Here is an 18,021-nt window from a genome sequence, read left to right on the forward strand (position 1 = left end):
GGTCTGTCCCAGACAGGCATGACCGACTGACCTGACGTTACCGTGGTGATGAGAAATGCTCGTCAACAGCACTTGGAGTGAGTGACCTTGGAAAAGACTTGAGTGGCGTCTCCATGGAAAACGGTCAACAAGACAAGGAAGGAGAGGCTTGTCATCACCAGCAGCTGACTGAGAGAAGAAACTTATTAGGTAGGAAAATATTCACTTTGTTTTACCTCACGCACTTCACTCTTAATGGCCGACAAACCCTCATTTCATTTAGGACATCATAAATACCTCATACTCTTACTATACTATACTGCACTTCAACCCAAGGGTGTCCAAACCTTTTCCTGCAAGGACCACATAGTGAAAAATGAAAGGATGCAAGGGCCACTTGGATATTTTGCAAAGCCACTCTATATATACTAGTTATATATATTTCAAGACAAAACTGCATCACAGCTTTGTGATATATGCAAAAAGGCGTGCCCATATGGAAAAGAAATAGAAAACATTTATTTTAAAAATGTAAACTTTCAGTCACCTTCAGTTTGTTTCATATATTGTGCATCATATAACGCTTATATGATTTACTCTGGAAAGATAATAATGTGGTATATAAGGAAATCACACGTCAACATATGTTCCATACATGTTGCATATATTTTTAAAATAGTAATCTAGAACTATAGTAACTATAATTTAAAAATAATATGAACCATATATGGTATGGTTGTCAGGATTGTGTGCTGCGGTACTGCCTTCTACTGCTTCTCTGTTGCAGCACACTCCTGAGCACCCTGATTGCTGATCATCTTCACCTGTGCCTGATTAGTCGTTCTATTTAAGCTGTGTGCTTACTCATATCCAGTGTCAGATTGTCCCTTTGCTACACCCTGTTCAGCTCCTTCCAGCTTGTTCTTGTGCATTGTGTTTTGGCTTTCTGACCCTCGCTCTGCTCACCTGTAAGTACCTACCTACCTGCCTGCTTGATGTCTTCAGCAGTAGCTGTATTCTTTGGTACTTCTGCTAGTTTTTTGTTAGCAGCTCTTTTTGTTTCTTGTCTGTATTTTTCCCTGCTCAGCTCACCTTGCTAGCAGTGTTTTTTGTTACTGTTTCCCGCGACTAGGTCCGGATGTATTTTGGTTGTACTTTGTTTCTTTTGTTGTTTTTGGTACCTTTTTGTTATCCATTTTTGTATTAGAGACCTTTTCTGTTTCACTTATTCGACTCTGCATTTTGGATTCCTGTATCACGGCCTTGGCCGTTCATAACAATGGTATGTTCCGTACATGTTGTATATATTTTTAAAATAGTAATCTATAACTATAGTAACTATAATTTAAAAATAATATGAACCATATATGGTATGGTATGTTGACGTGTAATTTCCTTATATACCACATACATAGTTTTCACATGATTCTTATGAAATGTATTTTATTATCTTGTATGTAAAAAATGCAAAAGTGGCCACTTTTAAGAGTAAATCATATGATGCACAATAGATGAAACATTGTGACTGAAAGTTTACATAAAAAAAAAAGGTTTTTCTATTTCTTTTCCATATGGGTATTATTAGTGTCATCTTTGCCCTTTGCTCTTTTTTCCCATTGTCGCTGTTTTTTGAATTTTTCAAATATTTTGACTTTTTTCTTAAATAATCTTCATCAATTTTCTTCTTGTAATATTCTGACTTTACCCCCCATATTTAAACTTTTTCCCCAACCTAATTTTACAACAATTACAGCTTTATTTTGTTTTCTTTGTTTCTCATAATATTACGACTTTTAAAAACTAACATTTTTCATCCCTATGCTACTATTATTTTTTTTCATGATACTGTATTACGAGTTTTTCCTCTTAATATTTTGAGTCCATTCTTGTGAAATTACAGCGCTTTTCTTTTTTACATATCTGCTGGTTTTTTTCAACTATTTTAACTTTCTTTTTGTAAAATATTTTAATGTAATATTATGTCTTTATTCCCATAATATTTTCACTTTTCCCCATCCTAATTTTACAAAAGCTTCAACTCAATTTTGTTATATTCGTTTTTCATAATATTACAAGAATATGGATGGATGGATTTTTTTCCTTAATATTTGAACTTCCATCCATCAATTTTCTCTGCCGTTTATTTACATTAGGGTCGTGGGGGTATGCTGGAGCCTATCCTAGCTGACTTCGGATGAGAGGCGGGGTACACCAGGGATTGGTCGCCAGCCAATTGCAAGGCACATGTAGACAAACAATCATTCACGCTCACATTCATAATATTTATATTTCATAATAAACGTTATGCTTTCCTTTTGCTTTATGCTTTATGATTTTTCCTCAGAATATAGCATTACACTCGTAAAATTATTACTTTTTCTCATTTAGATGATAACTTTATAACATTTGGACTTTGTTCTTTCAATATTACTGCTTTTTCTTTCTTTCTTTTTAGACTGTGCCACAGGACAATAAAAAAATAGGCGCGGGCCACAAATGGCCCCTGGGCTGCACTGTAGACGCTCCTGATATAACCTATATAAACTCTGCTTATTTATGCTGTGATTGCACAGTACTTACACACAAGTATCGGTAATACATAAATAGGAGGTTGTTTATTTTTTGACTAGTCTTATTCATTTGTATTATTTGTACTGAACTGTCTATAAAAGTGGATGCTGTAGCAAAGTAGTTTCTTGCAAAGGATCAGTAAAGTATCTTTCTATAAGGGCTGCACAAATAAATGCGACCTAAAATTCAACTTAACGAGCTGCATCACAAACAAATGCTGTCACTCATGCTGCACTGTTAGCATGACGGCCAACACTTCCTCCCCAGTGAGCCTCGCCGGCCAGGGTGTGTTGGCTCCGTTGCCCCGGTTCTACCCTACCCTAGAAGGGCGATCGCATTCATGAATTGACTTTTTTTTTTACATGTCTTTATTAAGTGCACGACTATTGTGAAGTGAGCCAGGGTGAGATGTTTTTGACTTGATGGATTATTTTCTGTCTTTCTATTCACTTCAAAAACCCCGTCCACTGTCCTTCTGGGACCTCCTATGAAGAACGACAGAAAGATCACGCATGCACATGGACACGAATTTGGTGTACGTGTATGAAAAATCATTCCAGCAAGAAAACCGCGATTCGTGCAGCCCTACTATTTATCTGCGTATACAGTGTACTCCCGATTTACTTACAAAATATGAGCGAGGTCTCCTAGTATGATGTTGCGTTTGAGCGTTACGTTTGTAACGGCACAATGTCTGTATGGTTTACTGTATATGCTTTTGGTCAAGAATGGCGTCCAGGCAGTCGACACTGGCTCCACTGGTCCCACTGGCCCTGGGTCAGCCAGGCGGTAACACCACGTTTGTGTTGGACTGTTCAGCCGACATGCAAGCTGGTCTGGAGTCTGTGAAGGAGCTTCTGGTTCAGACTCTTGTGAGCAAAGCTTCCCGCAGGGACTCGCTCTTCAACATGGTGTCCTTCTCAGGAAAGGTAAGGATGAAGGTGTCGTTCCAAAGTGTTTTGTGGGGGTCTGATTTTGCCCGCCCCCCATGACAGGTAAACTGCTGGTCCCCCTACATGCGCCCCTGCACCGCCCACTCCGTGTACACAGCCCTGTCCTGGATTCGCTCCATCACCTGTGGCCCAGGAAAGGACTTCCTGTCTGCCCTGACTCTGGCCCTTGCAGACCCATCATGCCAGGTGGTCCAGCTGCTCAGCACCTCCCTGCCTGACCAGGCGGCTGCCGCCCTGAGGGTGCTGCCCGACTTAGTGGCTGGGAGGCCCGTCAACATGTTTTACCTGTTGGACGAGGGACGTCAACTGGATGTCCACACAAGAAACTACCTGCACGGTCTGACTTGCGCCACAGGAGGGAGCTGTTATGTGATTCCTGTCAATCACTGCGGTGACCTGGACCAGGTACTTCGGTGTTTACCATCCAGCCTGCCACAAATAGATTTGGCACTTCCTGTTCATCCTCACTCAAAGATTCAAGATTCAAGAGAGTTTTATTGTCATGTGCATGGTTATACCATGCAATGAAAATCTTATTCTGTTCATTCTCCCAAGAAAAGAAAGAAAACAAATGAAAGAATAAGAACATAAGAAACATAAACATATATACCAATAAATTAAGCAACAACAACAGAAGAGACATTAATACAAGTAAATAATACAAATAAATAAAGTGCTATGAGTGTGTGCGTGTGTTGCGTGCGGCGTGTGCGAGTGCTTCGTTGAGGAGCCTGATGGCCTGTGGGTAAAAGCTGTTTGCCAGCCTTGTGGTCCTGGACTTCAAACTCCTGGAGCGTCTGCCTGACGGTAGGAGTGTGAATAATGAGTGTTGTGGATGTGTGCTGTCCTTGATGAGGTTGTGTGTTCTTCATAGGATTCTAGTTTTATAAATGTCTTGCAATGAGGGGAGGGCTGCCCCAACAATGTTCTGTGAGGTCTTGATCACCCGCTGGAGTGCCTTCCTATCACGTGTTGTACAGTTACCGTACCAAACAGTGATGGAGGCGGTAAGGACACTTTCCATAGTGCATCTGTAGAAGCAACTCAGGATTTTAGTGGACATGCCAAATTTCCTCAGTCTTCTCAGGAAGTACAGTCTCCTTTGGGACTTCTTCAGAATTTGTTGGGTGTTGTGAGACCAGGCGAGGTCCTCGCTGATGTGTGTGCCAAGGAACTTGCAGGTTTTCACCCTCTCCACCTCAGTCTCATCAATAAACAGGGGTCTATGCGGCTCCTTTTCCCTTGTTCTTGGGTCGATGATCATCTCTTTAGTCTTATCTGTATTGAGAAGGAGATTGTTATCACGACACCAAGCTATGAGGTCCGCCACCTCTCTTCTGTATGATGTTTCAACACCACCAGTGATCAGTCCGATGACTGTAGTGTCATCTGCAAATTTAATGATGCTGGTGTTGTTCTGGGAGGCCACGCAATCGTAGGTGAAGAGCGTGTAGAGGAGTGGACTCAGCACCCACCCCTGTGGGGTCCCAGTGCTCACAATTCTTGAGCTGGATGTGCGATTGTGGACTCTGACTGACTGGGGCCTGCCTGTGAGAAAGTTAAACACCCAGTTACAGAGGGAGGGAGACAGGCCAAGTGTGAGGAGCTTATTTGTGAGTTTGTGGGGGCAGACTGTATTAAAAGCAGAGCTATAGTCTATAAATAGCATTCTGACGTATGTGTCCTGGCCCTGTAGGTGAGAAAGGGCTGTGTGGATGGCAGTGTTGACTGCATCATCCGTGGACCGGTTCTGGCGATATGCAAACTGTAGAGGGTCCACAGTTGCCGCCGGGATGCTCTTTTTGATGTGGGTCATGACTATTCTTTCAAAGCACTTCATAACAATAGGAGTGAGTGCTATAGGGCGATAGTCATTCCCGTGGCCACAAAGTGGCCTGCCAGAGAATAGGAAGATGTAGCAGGAGGGATCAGTGTCGCTCACTATATTTAGCGAGTAATCAGACCCCTCCATATACTCTTTTTCTAACAAGCAACTAGTGACAAATCGGAGACTTAAACAGAGGAGGCTCTCAAAAGCCAGATGTCTCTTGGGATTGTACTGGCAAAGGTGTTGATGTGTGTGTTCAAGTTAAAGAACACGGCAGTTTATCTTCTAGTTGGTGGATTCATAAAGCTGTGAAAGTTATGTACAGGTGAGGTGGCACATGCATTTCATAGCACGATACCGTGGTGCTATGGATCGCCCAACAAAGTGAGAAATCTTGATGCTTGACAAAAAACATTATCAAAAAATGAGGTAAAAAAATTGTGGGCTTTCTAACAGAGACTCTGACATGAAAGTACGTATCGCTCTTCTCAACAACCAGCGGGCGCTGCTGTGGGCCCATCCCCCACGTCAAAGCACTCAGTCTCGTCTGTGACATTACCAAAAATGACAAAGAAGCGACAGAAAATGTTCATTTGTCGTTGTCAACATATTTGTCATGCTTTTCATGTTTTCACACGCTTTTTGTCTCCGGTCGTACCAAACTGATTGTGAATACATGTACCGTTACTGGGGATATCCCAATCCGATCTTCAGGATCAATCGATCCGCTGTATTTTGAAGATCGGATAATATCGGCTTCCGCCACGAGATCGGGCCGATTCGGTTGCCATATAATGTTCGTAACTCTACGCCACCCCAAAGCTGGTTGCCACTCGACTCCTGACATCCGCAACAAGAAGAAAACGCAGCAGCGCCATGCAGACATGTCCGCGGTGGACCGTGGTGAAGTTTGTTTCACGTTGGATGTTGGATATTGGGCTCCGTAGCTCCAGCGGTAGTTCCCCCTCACTGTGCCCTGACTGCTGTCATGCTGCAGTGCGCTTGCAGGGGAAGTGCTGCTCTAACCGCTGGTTGTTTATACTAATGACGGTCAATAAAGTTGAAGAGAGTTTGTTAAAAAATGTCATATATTCTAACTCACACCACAAATTGATCTATAACCGTGTCAAATGATTAGTCCTACCTTAAAAGTATTTGCACGTCCATTTTTTCAAATTTTATTTATTGGATGGACTTTTATTGGATGAGCTTGGATGAGTTACAAAAGCCAAACAATATTGTTGGCCATGCTGTATAATAAAGTACATTCAGCAATACTTTGGTTGCATTATTTTTAATGCTTTGAAGAGCTATTTTCATAACCATAATAAATTCCACATATTCTTGTTTGTAACATGAATGTTACAATTTTTTTATTTTTTTTTTTTTAAAGGGATTGGTACCGGAGAGAATCGGCAAGACTATTTTTAAAAAAATGGGATCGGAAGCCAAAAAATGTGGATTGGGACACACCTAACCTTTACACCCCTATTACTTTGAAATGAAAATCTGCATGGCTGTAGACAGCCAATATGTGATGGGGCCCTAAACAGGTCCAAAGTTTTTTTTCCGAGGTTGCATGAGTGTCAGGACTAAAATATGCTTGTATTTTTGTGCTCAGCCAGTCCCGCTTCACTGTGCAGAAAATACCTGTGCAGTCCAGTGTTGCTGTCCACCCATCTCTGCCTGCCTTCCAGCACAGGGAAGAACATCCACACTGCTGTTCAGGTTGGTCTCCATGGGAACAGCATCCAAACCATCCAAAAAACAAACAATATCATCTTGTACTGTCTGCAAACTGACATGAATAAACAGCACAGCAAACGGCAACTTCAGCTCTTTGTTGACTTCCTTTTGGCCTCCAGGGGTCACCTACTCCATCCAGCTACTTCCTGCGAGCTTCCAGCCAGAACATTGTCCAGTTCTGAGTTCTTTCCAGGTTGTCGGGTGCTGGCCAGGAAGGAGATAGATGCTTTTTATTACCTTGCTACTGTCATACAGCAAGTGCAGGTGAACATAGACACTGAAAACGTTGTCCTGCTCTCATCAACTTCAACTCATCACATGTTAAATTAGCACCACGCAGTGGAAGGAAATGTCTTTGTCGTTATTACCATTTTGTATGGTAGCCCCGTTCTGCCACTGTTAAAAAAATATCCCAAATGGTAAGTCAAAATAATATGGAAGAGATCAAATATGAGATAAAATTATGATAAAAAATTTAAATTATGAGACACAAACTGCCAAGTGCCATGCGACCATGTATCTCATAATTTTGAATTTTTATCTCATAATTATGACTTTTCATCTTGTAATTTCAACTTTTTATCTCGTAATTATGACTTTTCATCTCGTAATTTTAACTTTTAATCTCAAAATTATGACCTTTTATTTCATTATTTAGATTTTTCGATCTCATAATTCTGACTTACCATTGGAATTTTTTTTTCTTTCAGTTGTGGAAACGGGCCTCCATAATTTTGTGTTTAAATGCAGTAAGTACATGCTTTTCTGTTCAAACAGGGTCACAGGGGAGTGTGGGTAGTGGAGTTTGACTGTTCAGGAAGTGTCATTTTGGGTGCTGACTTCCCCTGGCGGCGGCAGCAGCAGCAGCTGGTTTGCTCCCCCGACATGGTCAAACACTGTGAGACAAGCCCAGCTTCCCTGCACTGTGGAGATGCTGTCCTGTCACCATGGGAACCACACCTGCGTAGATACGGCCCTGGAAGAGTGACAGCTGTAAGGGTGCATGGAGACACTTGTGGAGGTCAGGTGACATTTTCCAACTACAGGGTCAGGCAAAATGATCTGACACATTTGTAGGTTAAATAAAAGGCAAATAAAGTAAAGAAACAAAAAAGTGTTTTTATTTTCGAAAAGTACATATAATGCCATTTTTTTCATATAATGCCATTTTGCTTTGTTTCTTTATAATGCCATTGTTTTTTGTTTTCAGTTGCTGCCATGAATTGGACTGGTGAGCATCGCGCTTTCATTGTGGAAACGTTTATCAAAACAAACAAATCTGTAACTGCAACACAACGAGCGTTCCGTTTGCACGTCAATCTTGGTAGACGTGATCCCGTACCAGCTGGAAACACCATCTTGTTATGGGTTACCAACTTCAGAGCTGCTGGCTCTGCATTGAGTGTGTGGACAATAATGGATCCCATTTGACAGATTTAATTTTGAAAACATAATGAAACAGAATGGCATTATATGTACTTTTTGAAAATAAAAGCACTTTCTTGTTTCTTTACTTTATTTGCCTTTTACTTACCCTACAAATGAGTCAGATCATTTTGCCTGACCCTGTAGTTGCTGATATGTGTATTAGTGATGAGTGTGTTTATAAGAAAATAAACCATTTACTTATCCTTTTTGTCCTTCAGGAGAGGTCCAAAGCATGCTTCAGGTGCAAATGTGGCACGTGTGCATCTCTCTGGTCCCAGCCAGTCTGGTTCAGCCTATTTCAGCCCCTCATTATAGTAGAATAGTGCTGGAGCTCCACAAACAGACGTCATCTCTCCATGGTTCTTGCAGCTCATGGTGTGTGTCTGCATGCTGCTTGCACCCCTCCACAAAGTGTTGGTCCTGCTCTGCATACAACAGATGGAACGTTGGGTCCAGCCTGGAAAGAATAAATGGATGTGACACGACACAGACTGATGATGTAATGGAGGATGACACTAATGTGGCACTATCATCCTCCTCTGACGATGAGGGTGCGCTTCTTCCTGCCGTTAAAAGACGTGGAACCCAGCAACGTCTTCCGTGGAGGTACTGGAGAAGAACAGGTCCCGAACCGCAATGCACACAACGAGGTTTGGATACACCACACTGACACATCCTGTTCAAAATGACATGAGCACTCAGCAAAGTGCCACCATACTAAATTGGATCATCATTTATATGTATGAATTTTATTATTAATATGCATTATTCACTGGAAATATGCAGAAACAGGGTGTCCACAAAAATAATTTTGTAGTCCAGTAATGAAAATTAAATTCTTTCTCAATGTGTATAAACTAAGTTTTAATGTTTTTTTTCCCCAGGGTGAAGAATGACATTCACTAGCGATGAAAGGGAATTTTCTGTGTTAAAATATGCTCAAACAAGAGGCTTATAAAAATCTATATCCGTTTGTAATAACTCTTGTTCAACTCAAGTCCAACGAGGGCCGTATGCTAAAAAATGAGACGATGTTGGGGACCATTTTGATATTTTTATGTATTTTTTAAAATTTGTGAACAGGCTAAGAAAACATATTAGAACATTAGTTATTAAAAAGCATTTTCAGCTTTGTCTCTTACATTGTGGCTCTTGGCTCTATTATCCACATTTTTTCTGGGATTTTTGATAGCAAATGGTCCCCAGGCCACACTTTGGACATCCCTGGCCCTTGTTAACAATACCAGTTTTTGGGGTGTCCAAAATGCAGCCCTGGGGGGCATATTTGGCCTGCAGCTCATTTTCTATTGGCCCTGGGCATATTTTAAAAATAATAATTGATATTACATTTGTTTTGTCACCTATAACACAAAGCTAAGGTGTGGATGTTTTGTTCTGATATCTTAGCATATACTGACCTACATACACACATACAGTACATTGAATTGCCTTTAGTATCTTTAATGCACAAAATGTAGCAAAGTGGCTCCCACTGCATTCGTCAACGTTTTGGCTGGTAAAGTTTGGACACCCTAATATTGAAATAGCATGATGTGCGATCATGTTTGTGTTTCTCGCCAGTGAGGGCGGCATCGTCGTCATCGTCGTCATCGTCGGCAAGATCCAACGTCCCTATTCCGCAGAGCAGCGCCTCGCCCAATCACAGCTCTCAGTTTCAGTCACTTCCTGGTTCTATGCCCAATCACAGCCCTGTGTCTCAGTCCATGTCTGGTTCTAGGGGAAGAATGGCAAACATCGGCCCCGCTTTTGGAGTGACTTCATTTAAACGTCAAACATCAGGTCATAGACGAGGATGTCAATCCAGCAGTAATTCGAGAGCTGCCTCCACAAGATGTTAGACATCACATTCTCTTATTAAAAAAAGACACTTTATTTTGACACTGTTGCATGATTTTGTGTGGATTAAAACACTGAGACAGCACTTGGACATAAAAATAAGTGTAAACCATTGCATCACTGGTGACAGTCTTGCTGTGGCCAGGTCAGAGCTTAAACGTGAGGCTGACCGTCTCGCCAGCGTTGAGGTCGACCATCTTAGTTTGCTGCCGTGAGCCCGGAAGGCTGGCGCTGACAGAGTACGCTCCAGGAGCAACCTCAATGTAGAAATCCTCCGCTGCTCTCGACCTTTTACCCTGAAGATAAGTTAATACTGTAAGCATGACGTCACCCAACACTTCAACTCAGCGAACATCAAAGCCTTTCTTTGGCTTTTTAGCGACGCTTCTTCCAATCAAAACATTAGAAGAATATACACAGACAGGACGTTAGACTTGGTCGTCTAACGCAAAAGCTGACATGCAAGCTGTTTTTTCTTGACACACGAGCGCATCTCAATAAATGATCTTTTCAAAGATATTTTAATGTACTGAGAATTTAACGGATATCTTTGAAAAGCTCATTTATTTCAGTAGTTCAATTCAAAAGGTGAAAGTCTTCAATTCTAGAGCTTCACTACACAGTCTGAAATATTTCAATAATATATTTCTTAGTCATTTTGATGACTACTGCTTATGGCTAGTAAATAAAACACAAATTCAGTATCTCATAAAATGTGAAAAATGGTCAAGAAGTCTTGTGAAAAAAATCCTGAAATCAATTAATTTATACACCATATTCAAATTTATTGACATGCACCTGAATGTACAACTTATTAGCATCTACATGGTTTTGGTTTACCTCGTTTACAAAATAAATATTTTCAAAATGGACCCTGAAAAAAAAACCAAGCAAACATGAAAAATGAGCAGTAATAAATGAGATATTAAGTCATAGTATTAACAGAAAAAAGTTTGCTTCTTACGATCCAAAAAGTGTCATGTTACGAGAATAAAGTGGTAAATTTTATTTTCGAAGTATAAAGTTAAAAACCTTATTTTTGAAAGGTGTAATATTACAACAAACATTTTGGGGAAAAAAATCATTATTCTAATTTTATTATAAGAATTAAGTCAAAATATTCAGAGAAAAAAAAAATTAGCAAGAAGAAAATTGAAATATTTGTATTAATATTAAAAAAGTAAAAATATTAAAATTAATATTAAAAACGAGCAAATCAGGAACGTAAGGTGAAATGTTATTATACGCTTTGTCACCTATAATACCTACAACGTGTTTTTTCTTTTTAAACATACAGGACTCTTGATCAAAATTTTAGGACCGGTTGAATAATTGCAAGAATTTACATTTTGCACGGTTGGATCTTGAGGAGGTTCTACATAGAGCTTCAAAATGCAAAAGGAAGAAATGGGAGCATGACAAAAATAAAAATTTTTAGTAAGCAATTTATTGCAAACAAGCATTAAAGTGAAATAGGCTGTTCATCAGGTGATCAAACGTTTAAGACCATAGCTAAAAAAACAACAGAAAACCACCCTAAAATAGAAATAAAATGTTAAAAAAAAACCACAATAATGAGTGGCTTTGCCGTTCTTGTTAATCACCTCACAAATTGGTTTTGGAATGCTTGATGCCAGTGTTTCCAGGAGGTTAGTGGGAACGTTGCTCCAGGTGGTGAAGATGGCTTCATAGAGGGCATCCACTGTCTGGAGCTGATGTCCATTTTTGTAAAACTGTCCTTGCAATCCACCCCCAAATGTTTTCAATTGGATTTAGATCAGGGGAACACGCCATGGTCCAAAAGAGTGAAGTTCTTTCTCTGGAAGATGTTTTTTGTCAGGCAGGCATTGTGAACTGCAATGTTGTCCTGTTGAACTAGCCAGCCATTACCACACAGACGATGGCCCTCAGTCATGAGGGATGCCCCCTGCAACATCTCCACATAGCCTTCTGCCGTTTGACGCCCCTGCACAACCTGAAGCGCCATTGTTCCATTGAAGGAAAAAGCACCCCAGATCATGATGGTGCCCCCTCCACTGTACAGTGTGGAAAACAACTCAGTTGGGCTCTCCTTGTCATGCCAGTAATGTTGGAAACCATCAGGACCATCATGGTTACATTTTTTCTCATCAAAGAATAAAGCTTTCTTCCACCTTTCAATGTCCATTCATTTTGGTGCTCTTGTGCAAATTCCAAATTTTGTGGCGTTGAAGAAGACAAGACCTTTGAAAACGTTTTTTGTTCTTAAAACCCTTCTCTTGCAGATGCAGTCTGATGATTATTGGACAGCACTCGGCATTAGTAACAAGGTTTATTTGGGCCGAGGATCGCGCTTTGTCTCGACGGACAGCCAATGGGATCCTCCGGCCCATTTCTTTTTAGGTCTACCACTTATTTTTTTTTGTTCCATAACACTCAGAGTCTTTTAATAGGTTTAAAATGACTGTCTTAGTGCGTCTAAGCTCAGCAGCAATGGCGCACTGTGAGAGGCCTTGCTTATGGAGCTCAACAATCTCACCGTGTTCAAATGGGAGAAAGTTTTGCCTTTGTCATCAAGAGATCGTGACAGTGTGAATACCTGACAGAAAATGACATTGAATCCACATTTATGCCAAGATTTGGGGTTTTAAAAGCTGTGGTCTTAAGCTGATAAACAGCCTACTTCACTTTAATGCTTGCTTGCATTCAATTGCTTACTCAAAATTTGTTTTTGTCTCACTCCTGTTACTTATTTTTGAATTTTGAAACTCTACTTAGAACCTCTTAAGATCAAACAGTGCAAAATGTAAATTCTTGCAATTTTTCAACTGGTCTTAAAATTGTTATAACCTAGCCTATCTTGACACCCCTTGTGTCGCGGTCGAGACATATATTTTAGTTTATTTCATCATCTCACGTCAAAGTGCAAGTGTTGTACTCACGTGTTTCCCGAGTGGAGGTGAAGCAGCATTCATATGCTTATGGAAGCGAGCCACATGTTTCTTCTCTATGTTGGATTTGCCCGTGCATCCTGCCGCCTGGTAGAACTTCTGCAACACAAACAGTCAACAAGCGGCGACACTGATTTAGTGCCTGCTGCAAACAGCGCTGGAGTGCAGACAGGAAGGCCACTGACTTTGCAATGATAGCTGGTCCGCGCCATAAACTCTGCGATGGTGGCAAAGGCCTCCTCCAGGTCTGTCAAGCCTTTCTGAACAACAACATAAAAGACTGAGAGATGGTGGTCACATAAAGCGCGTCACGAAGAAGACAGACTCACATTTGTACTGCTTTGTACTGCTTCATCTTCAGACGTGTCAGTAGTGTAGGTCTCTGGAGGAGTCATCAAGACCATCTTCCGTTTGGAGGCTCGCTCCAGCACCTCTAGGCCCAGGCGGGCAGAGCGCTGCAGGGTAGACTCCAGCCAGACTAGCGTCGACATCAACAAGGCCTGGTCACGCCTGAGGAGGAGAAGACCAACACCTTTAAAATCCATCCATTTTCTACCGCTTATCCTGTTCAGGGTGAAGGGGAGCTGGAGCCTATCCCAGGTGACCTCACATGTTGGAAACCAATACCTGTCGCTATGCTAAGAAGTTACAGTATATATTTAAAGAAAAGACAGTTTGCATCTCAGCTTTGTGTTTGTTATAGGTGACAAAACGTATCATTGGTACAAACCTTTTCTTTTTACATGACACTTTTTTGCTCGATATTTCCATGTTTGCTGGTTTTTAAAATAAATATTTAAACATTCTCATATAAATGTTTCTTCTATTTGGAATTTATTGTCATATTATAACTTTATTCTCCAACCTAACCAAAAAAACTGCAACTTTATTCTTTGTTTTCTCTATTCTTTTTACAAAAAATATCTTTAACATTAAAGATTATAAAGATAAAGATGACTACTAATTCTACTTTATTGTTCTAAAATGACATTTTTCCCCTCATAATATTACCACTTTATTCTTGTTAAGCTACACCATTTTTCCTCACAAGATTCCAACTTTTTTCTGTTAATATTATGACTTCCCTTTGATTATGATTTTCCTTTGTGCTCCTAATATTCTCATAAAATGACATTCCTGCTGTTTTTTATTGTACAAATATTGAAACTTTCCTGTCGTAAATATTTTTCTCATAATATTTTGTCATGGAAAAGTTGTTTAATTTCCATAATTCCATTCAAAAAGTTAAACTTTCATAGATTATAGATTCAGGGCCCACAATTTAAACGATTTCAAGTATTTATTTGTTTATTTTTACATAATTTGGGCTTCCAGCTCATTAAACCCACAAAAACAGGAATTCAAAAAATTAGAATACTGTGAAGAAATCAGCCCAAATTTTTCAGGGCATGAATGTTTTAAACTGAGTGTCACACACTAATCATCTACTAAACTCAAATCACCTGCACAGGCTTCCCCAGGTGTCATTAAATTGCTTCAGTTTGGTTCAATTGTCTCAGTTGGGTTCAATATGGGGAAGACGGCAGACATGACAACTGGCCAGAAGACCATCATTGATACCCTCCATAGGATGGGTAAGCCACAAAAGTTCATAGCTAAGGAGGCTGGTTGTTCACAGAGTGCTGTGTCCAAGCATATCAATGGAAAGTCTAGAGGAAGGGCAAAATGTGGCAGGAGAAGATGCACCAGCAAAAGAGATGACCGTGGGCTTCAGCGGATTATCAAACAGGGAAGATTCAAGAATCTGGCAGAGATCCAGAAAGAGTGGAATGAGGCGGGAGTCACAGCTTCAAAAACCACCACATTCAGACGCATCCGGGAGATGGGCTACAACTGTCGGGTTCCTCGGGTCAAGCCACTTCTGAACCTGAGCCAAGATAGGAAGCGTCTCCTCTGGGCCAAGGAGAAGGAGGACTGGACTGTTGGCCAGTGGTCCAAGGTCCTCTTTTCCGATGAAAGTAAAGTGTGCCTTTAATTTGGGAATCAAGGTCCAAGGGTTTGGAGGAAGACTGGTGAGGAACAGAACCCAAGCTACCTGAGGTCCAGTGTGAAATATCCACAGTCTGTCATGATTTGGGGTGCAATGTCCGGTGCAGGTGTTGGTAAACTCTGCTTTCTTAAATCCAAGGTCAGCGCAACAGTCTACCAGAATGTTTTAGAGGACTTCATGATTCCTTCTGCTGAGGATCTGTATGGAGATGCAGATTTCATCTTCCAGCAGGACCTGGCCCCTGCCCATACCGCCAGAAGCACCAAAACCTGGTTTGATGCCCATGCCATCACAGTGCTTGACTGGCCAGCCAACTCACCGGACCTAAACCCCATTGAGAATCTATGGGGTATTCTCAAGAGGAAAATGAGGGGCACCAGACCCAACAACAAAGAAGAGCTGACAGCAAGCATCAAGGAAATCTGGGCTTCCATAACTCCCAGGCAATGCCACAGGCTGATTGCTTCAATGCCACGTCGCATCGAGGCAGTGATTAAGGCAAAGGGATTCCCAACCAAGTATTGAAGATTGACATATCGTTTTGAAAGTACCATATTTTGATTGATTTGATGCGATCCTAATTTCTTTCTTTTTTTTTCTGCAAAAACTGAAGTAAATGGTGATTTCTTCACAGTATTCAAATTTTTTGAATTCCTGTTTTCGTGGGTTTTATGAGCTGGAAGCCCAAATTACGTAAAAATAAACAAACACTTGAAATTGTTTAAATTGTGGGCCCTGAATCTAATCTTTGAAAATTTAACTTTTTGAATGGAATTATGGAAATTAAACAACTTTTCCATGATCAATTTTTTTGGAAAGGGTCTGTATATATGTATGCGTGTGTTTGTATGTACACACGTATGTATTAGCAATTGATGTGCTACGAAGGGGGGTAGGATTAAATAAGCTCTGCTTCTTCCTACTCCTTTTCGGACATATGCGTGTTTGAAATAAATTAAACCAAACCAAAATTGAGACTTTACTTTTTGTTTGCTTTTTCATATTATGACAACTTAAAAAAAATATATATTTCTTCAATATTTAAACTTCTAAAATTACATTTTCCCCCTCATATTACCACTTTATTCTCGTAAAGTTATTAATTTTGTCTAAGATTCTGACTTTTTTCTGTTAATATTGTGACATAATTCTTTTTTGTCCTAATATTCACATTAAATTACGGTACTGCTTCCTTCCCATTTTAGCCTTTTTTTTGTACAAACACTTCAGTTTTTCTCTCGTAAAAACTGCAACATATTCTTTGTTTTGTTTCTTATAATACCTTTTAAAGTATTATTTATTTAATATTTCTACTTTATGCTTGACATTTGTAATGACCCTCGCCCCCAATATTACCACTTTATTCTAAGAAAATTGCACAAAACTTTTCCTCATAAAACTTTTTCTGTTAATATGAGATTATTTCCTTTCTTCTCCAAATATACTCGTAAAATTACTTTTTCCATTTTTGGTGTTTTTTTTTTTTTTTTAAATTGTATTCTTAGATTGTGCCCAAGGCCAACACAAAAAAACAGCCATAGACTGCTAGCATTTGGTGGCCAACTGGGGCAATCTCACAGCAAAATCCAAATGTTCCAAACACAGAAATGATCCAAAAGCAAAAACACACAAACACCATAAAAGTAATGTAACAGGAAAATGCTGCAAATGCCAAAAATACACCCATACTCCAGAAAATAACTGCATGAGAGACTGCATGTATTGGTCGAGTCATGGATCACACACCTGTTCATTGTGCAGTTCAGCTCCTTCAGCTCAGGAAACAGCAAATTGTGAAAAAAGTACTGAAACGCTGATCAGTTGGGCATTCAAACGTTTAGAGGTCAAATTAAGTTCACCTCAAATCATTTGTATTATTTGTATTATTTGTATGCGCCTTAAATGGTTTCAATAACCCCCCCCAAAAAATTGAATTATTAAACTTTTCTTGTTGATTACAATCATGAACAACAGATGGTTGACAATGGATGCTAGCTTACTGATGACTTATTGTCCTCCTTAAACATTCGCTCGTCGGTTTAACTTGTTTAGCACATTAAAACATCGTTTAGGAATAAAAAGTAAATGCAGTTGGACTTGTCAAGTTTGGCCAGCAGTGACGTCATTACGTCAACAAGCAAGCACGGCCAACAAGTCTCGCGCGAGCTAATGCGCTTACTGCGGGCGACGACGTCGAATGAATCATTTTAAACGTACGCGCTCGCACACAACTTGTCAAATATTCGCCACATTACCTCGCTTTGACTCGTCACGTCGTCCACGTCTACTGAGACATTTCTTCTCTCCTCACAAAAATTACACTCTTCGCACGACAGGACCAGGAATTCCCTCGCTTTTTAAACCACGCCCTCCGGAAATAAACACAGGAAGGGGCGCGCGTTAGACTACACCCTCAAATATTAAAGGCTAAATAACATGAAAAAGCTCACCTTGAACGAGTTCTCTATCCTAAAGTTTTTATTTTTTATGAACATAATGGCCACATTCGTCAAGTGTCAGCAGACACAAGGCAAAAGTTGAAGTGCATAAATAAGCCCCAAAGATAGGCAACATTTGGGTTTTTAACTAGAAATATAGTTGCATCTCAACTTACATTGTGCAAGTTACTTGATTTCAGGAATTTAAAACTAAGCAAGACTAGGAGACCAAGAGGCTCAGGATGTTTTTGGAGGTTAGATCTGAGCGTTAACCAGTAGT

At 40.2% G+C, this 18,021-nt stretch overlaps 2 protein-coding genes across 9 annotated transcripts; one reads left to right on the forward strand and one right to left on the reverse strand.

Moving 5' to 3' along the window:
* Positions 1-125: 125 nt before the first annotated feature.
* c5h11orf16 (chromosome 5 C11orf16 homolog) lies at positions 126-10,568 on the forward strand. 2 transcript variants are annotated; one of them, XM_054777867.1, is made up of 7 exons: positions 126-189; positions 3,278-3,908; positions 6,953-7,059; positions 7,197-7,341; positions 7,855-8,098; positions 8,724-9,155; positions 10,087-10,568. In XM_054777867.1, the coding sequence occupies exons 2-7, from the start codon at positions 3,567-3,569 to the stop codon at positions 10,362-10,364; spliced, it is 1,548 nt and encodes a 515-aa protein (XP_054633842.1). In that variant the 5' UTR covers positions 126-189; positions 3,278-3,566; the 3' UTR covers positions 10,365-10,568. The 2 variants fall into 2 exon arrangements, with proteins under 2 accessions (XP_054633842.1, XP_054633843.1); XM_054777868.1 differs by lacking the exon at positions 10,087-10,568 and adding an exon at positions 9,390-10,006.
* akip1 (A kinase (PRKA) interacting protein 1) lies at positions 4,878-17,670 on the reverse strand. 7 transcript variants are annotated; one of them, XR_008570544.1, is made up of 8 exons: positions 17,050-17,536; positions 13,622-13,802; positions 13,478-13,552; positions 13,284-13,391; positions 10,533-10,658; positions 8,704-10,239; positions 6,982-8,053; positions 4,878-5,051 (listed from the first exon to the last, which is right to left on the reverse strand). XR_008570544.1 is itself a non-coding variant. In XM_054777870.1 (5 exons), the coding sequence occupies exons 1-5, from the start codon at positions 17,055-17,057 to the stop codon at positions 10,509-10,511; spliced, it is 522 nt and encodes a 173-aa protein (XP_054633845.1). In that variant the 5' UTR covers positions 17,058-17,532; the 3' UTR covers positions 10,253-10,508. The 7 variants fall into 7 exon arrangements, 1 of the variants encoding a protein (XP_054633845.1); XR_008570546.1 differs by lacking the exon at positions 4,878-5,051 and having other exon boundaries at positions 6,664-7,281; positions 7,918-8,053; XR_008570545.1 differs by lacking the exon at positions 4,878-5,051 and having other exon boundaries at positions 6,664-7,281; positions 7,764-8,053.
* Positions 17,671-18,021: the final 351 nt, after the last annotated feature.

This window comes from Dunckerocampus dactyliophorus, chromosome 5 (genome assembly GCF_027744805.1).
Source record: "Dunckerocampus dactyliophorus isolate RoL2022-P2 chromosome 5, RoL_Ddac_1.1, whole genome shotgun sequence".
NCBI lineage: Eukaryota > Metazoa > Chordata > Actinopteri > Syngnathiformes > Syngnathidae > Dunckerocampus > Dunckerocampus dactyliophorus.

Excerpts from the sequence above, each read along its gene's own strand:
- akip1 (XM_054777870.1), bottom strand. Across the intron at positions 13,553-13,621 it reads CAGTACAAAGCAGTACAAAT|AAAGGCTTGACAGACCTGGA; the intron begins GTGAGTCTGTCT and ends GTTGTTGTTCAG. Across the intron at positions 10,659-13,283 it reads CACCTCCACTCGGGAAACAC|GGTAAAAGGTCGAGAGCAGC; the intron begins GTGAGTACAACA and ends ACTTATCTTCAG.
- c5h11orf16 (XM_054777867.1), top strand. The coding sequence starts at position 3,567 with ATGCGCCCCTGCACCGCCCACTCCGTGTACACAGCCCTGTCCTGGATT. Across the intron at positions 8,099-8,723 it reads GCATGGAGACACTTGTGGAG|GAGAGGTCCAAAGCATGCTT; the intron begins GTCAGGTGACAT and ends TTTGTCCTTCAG. Across the intron at positions 9,156-10,086 it reads ACCGCAATGCACACAACGAG|TGAGGGCGGCATCGTCGTCA; the intron begins GTTTGGATACAC and ends GTTTCTCGCCAG.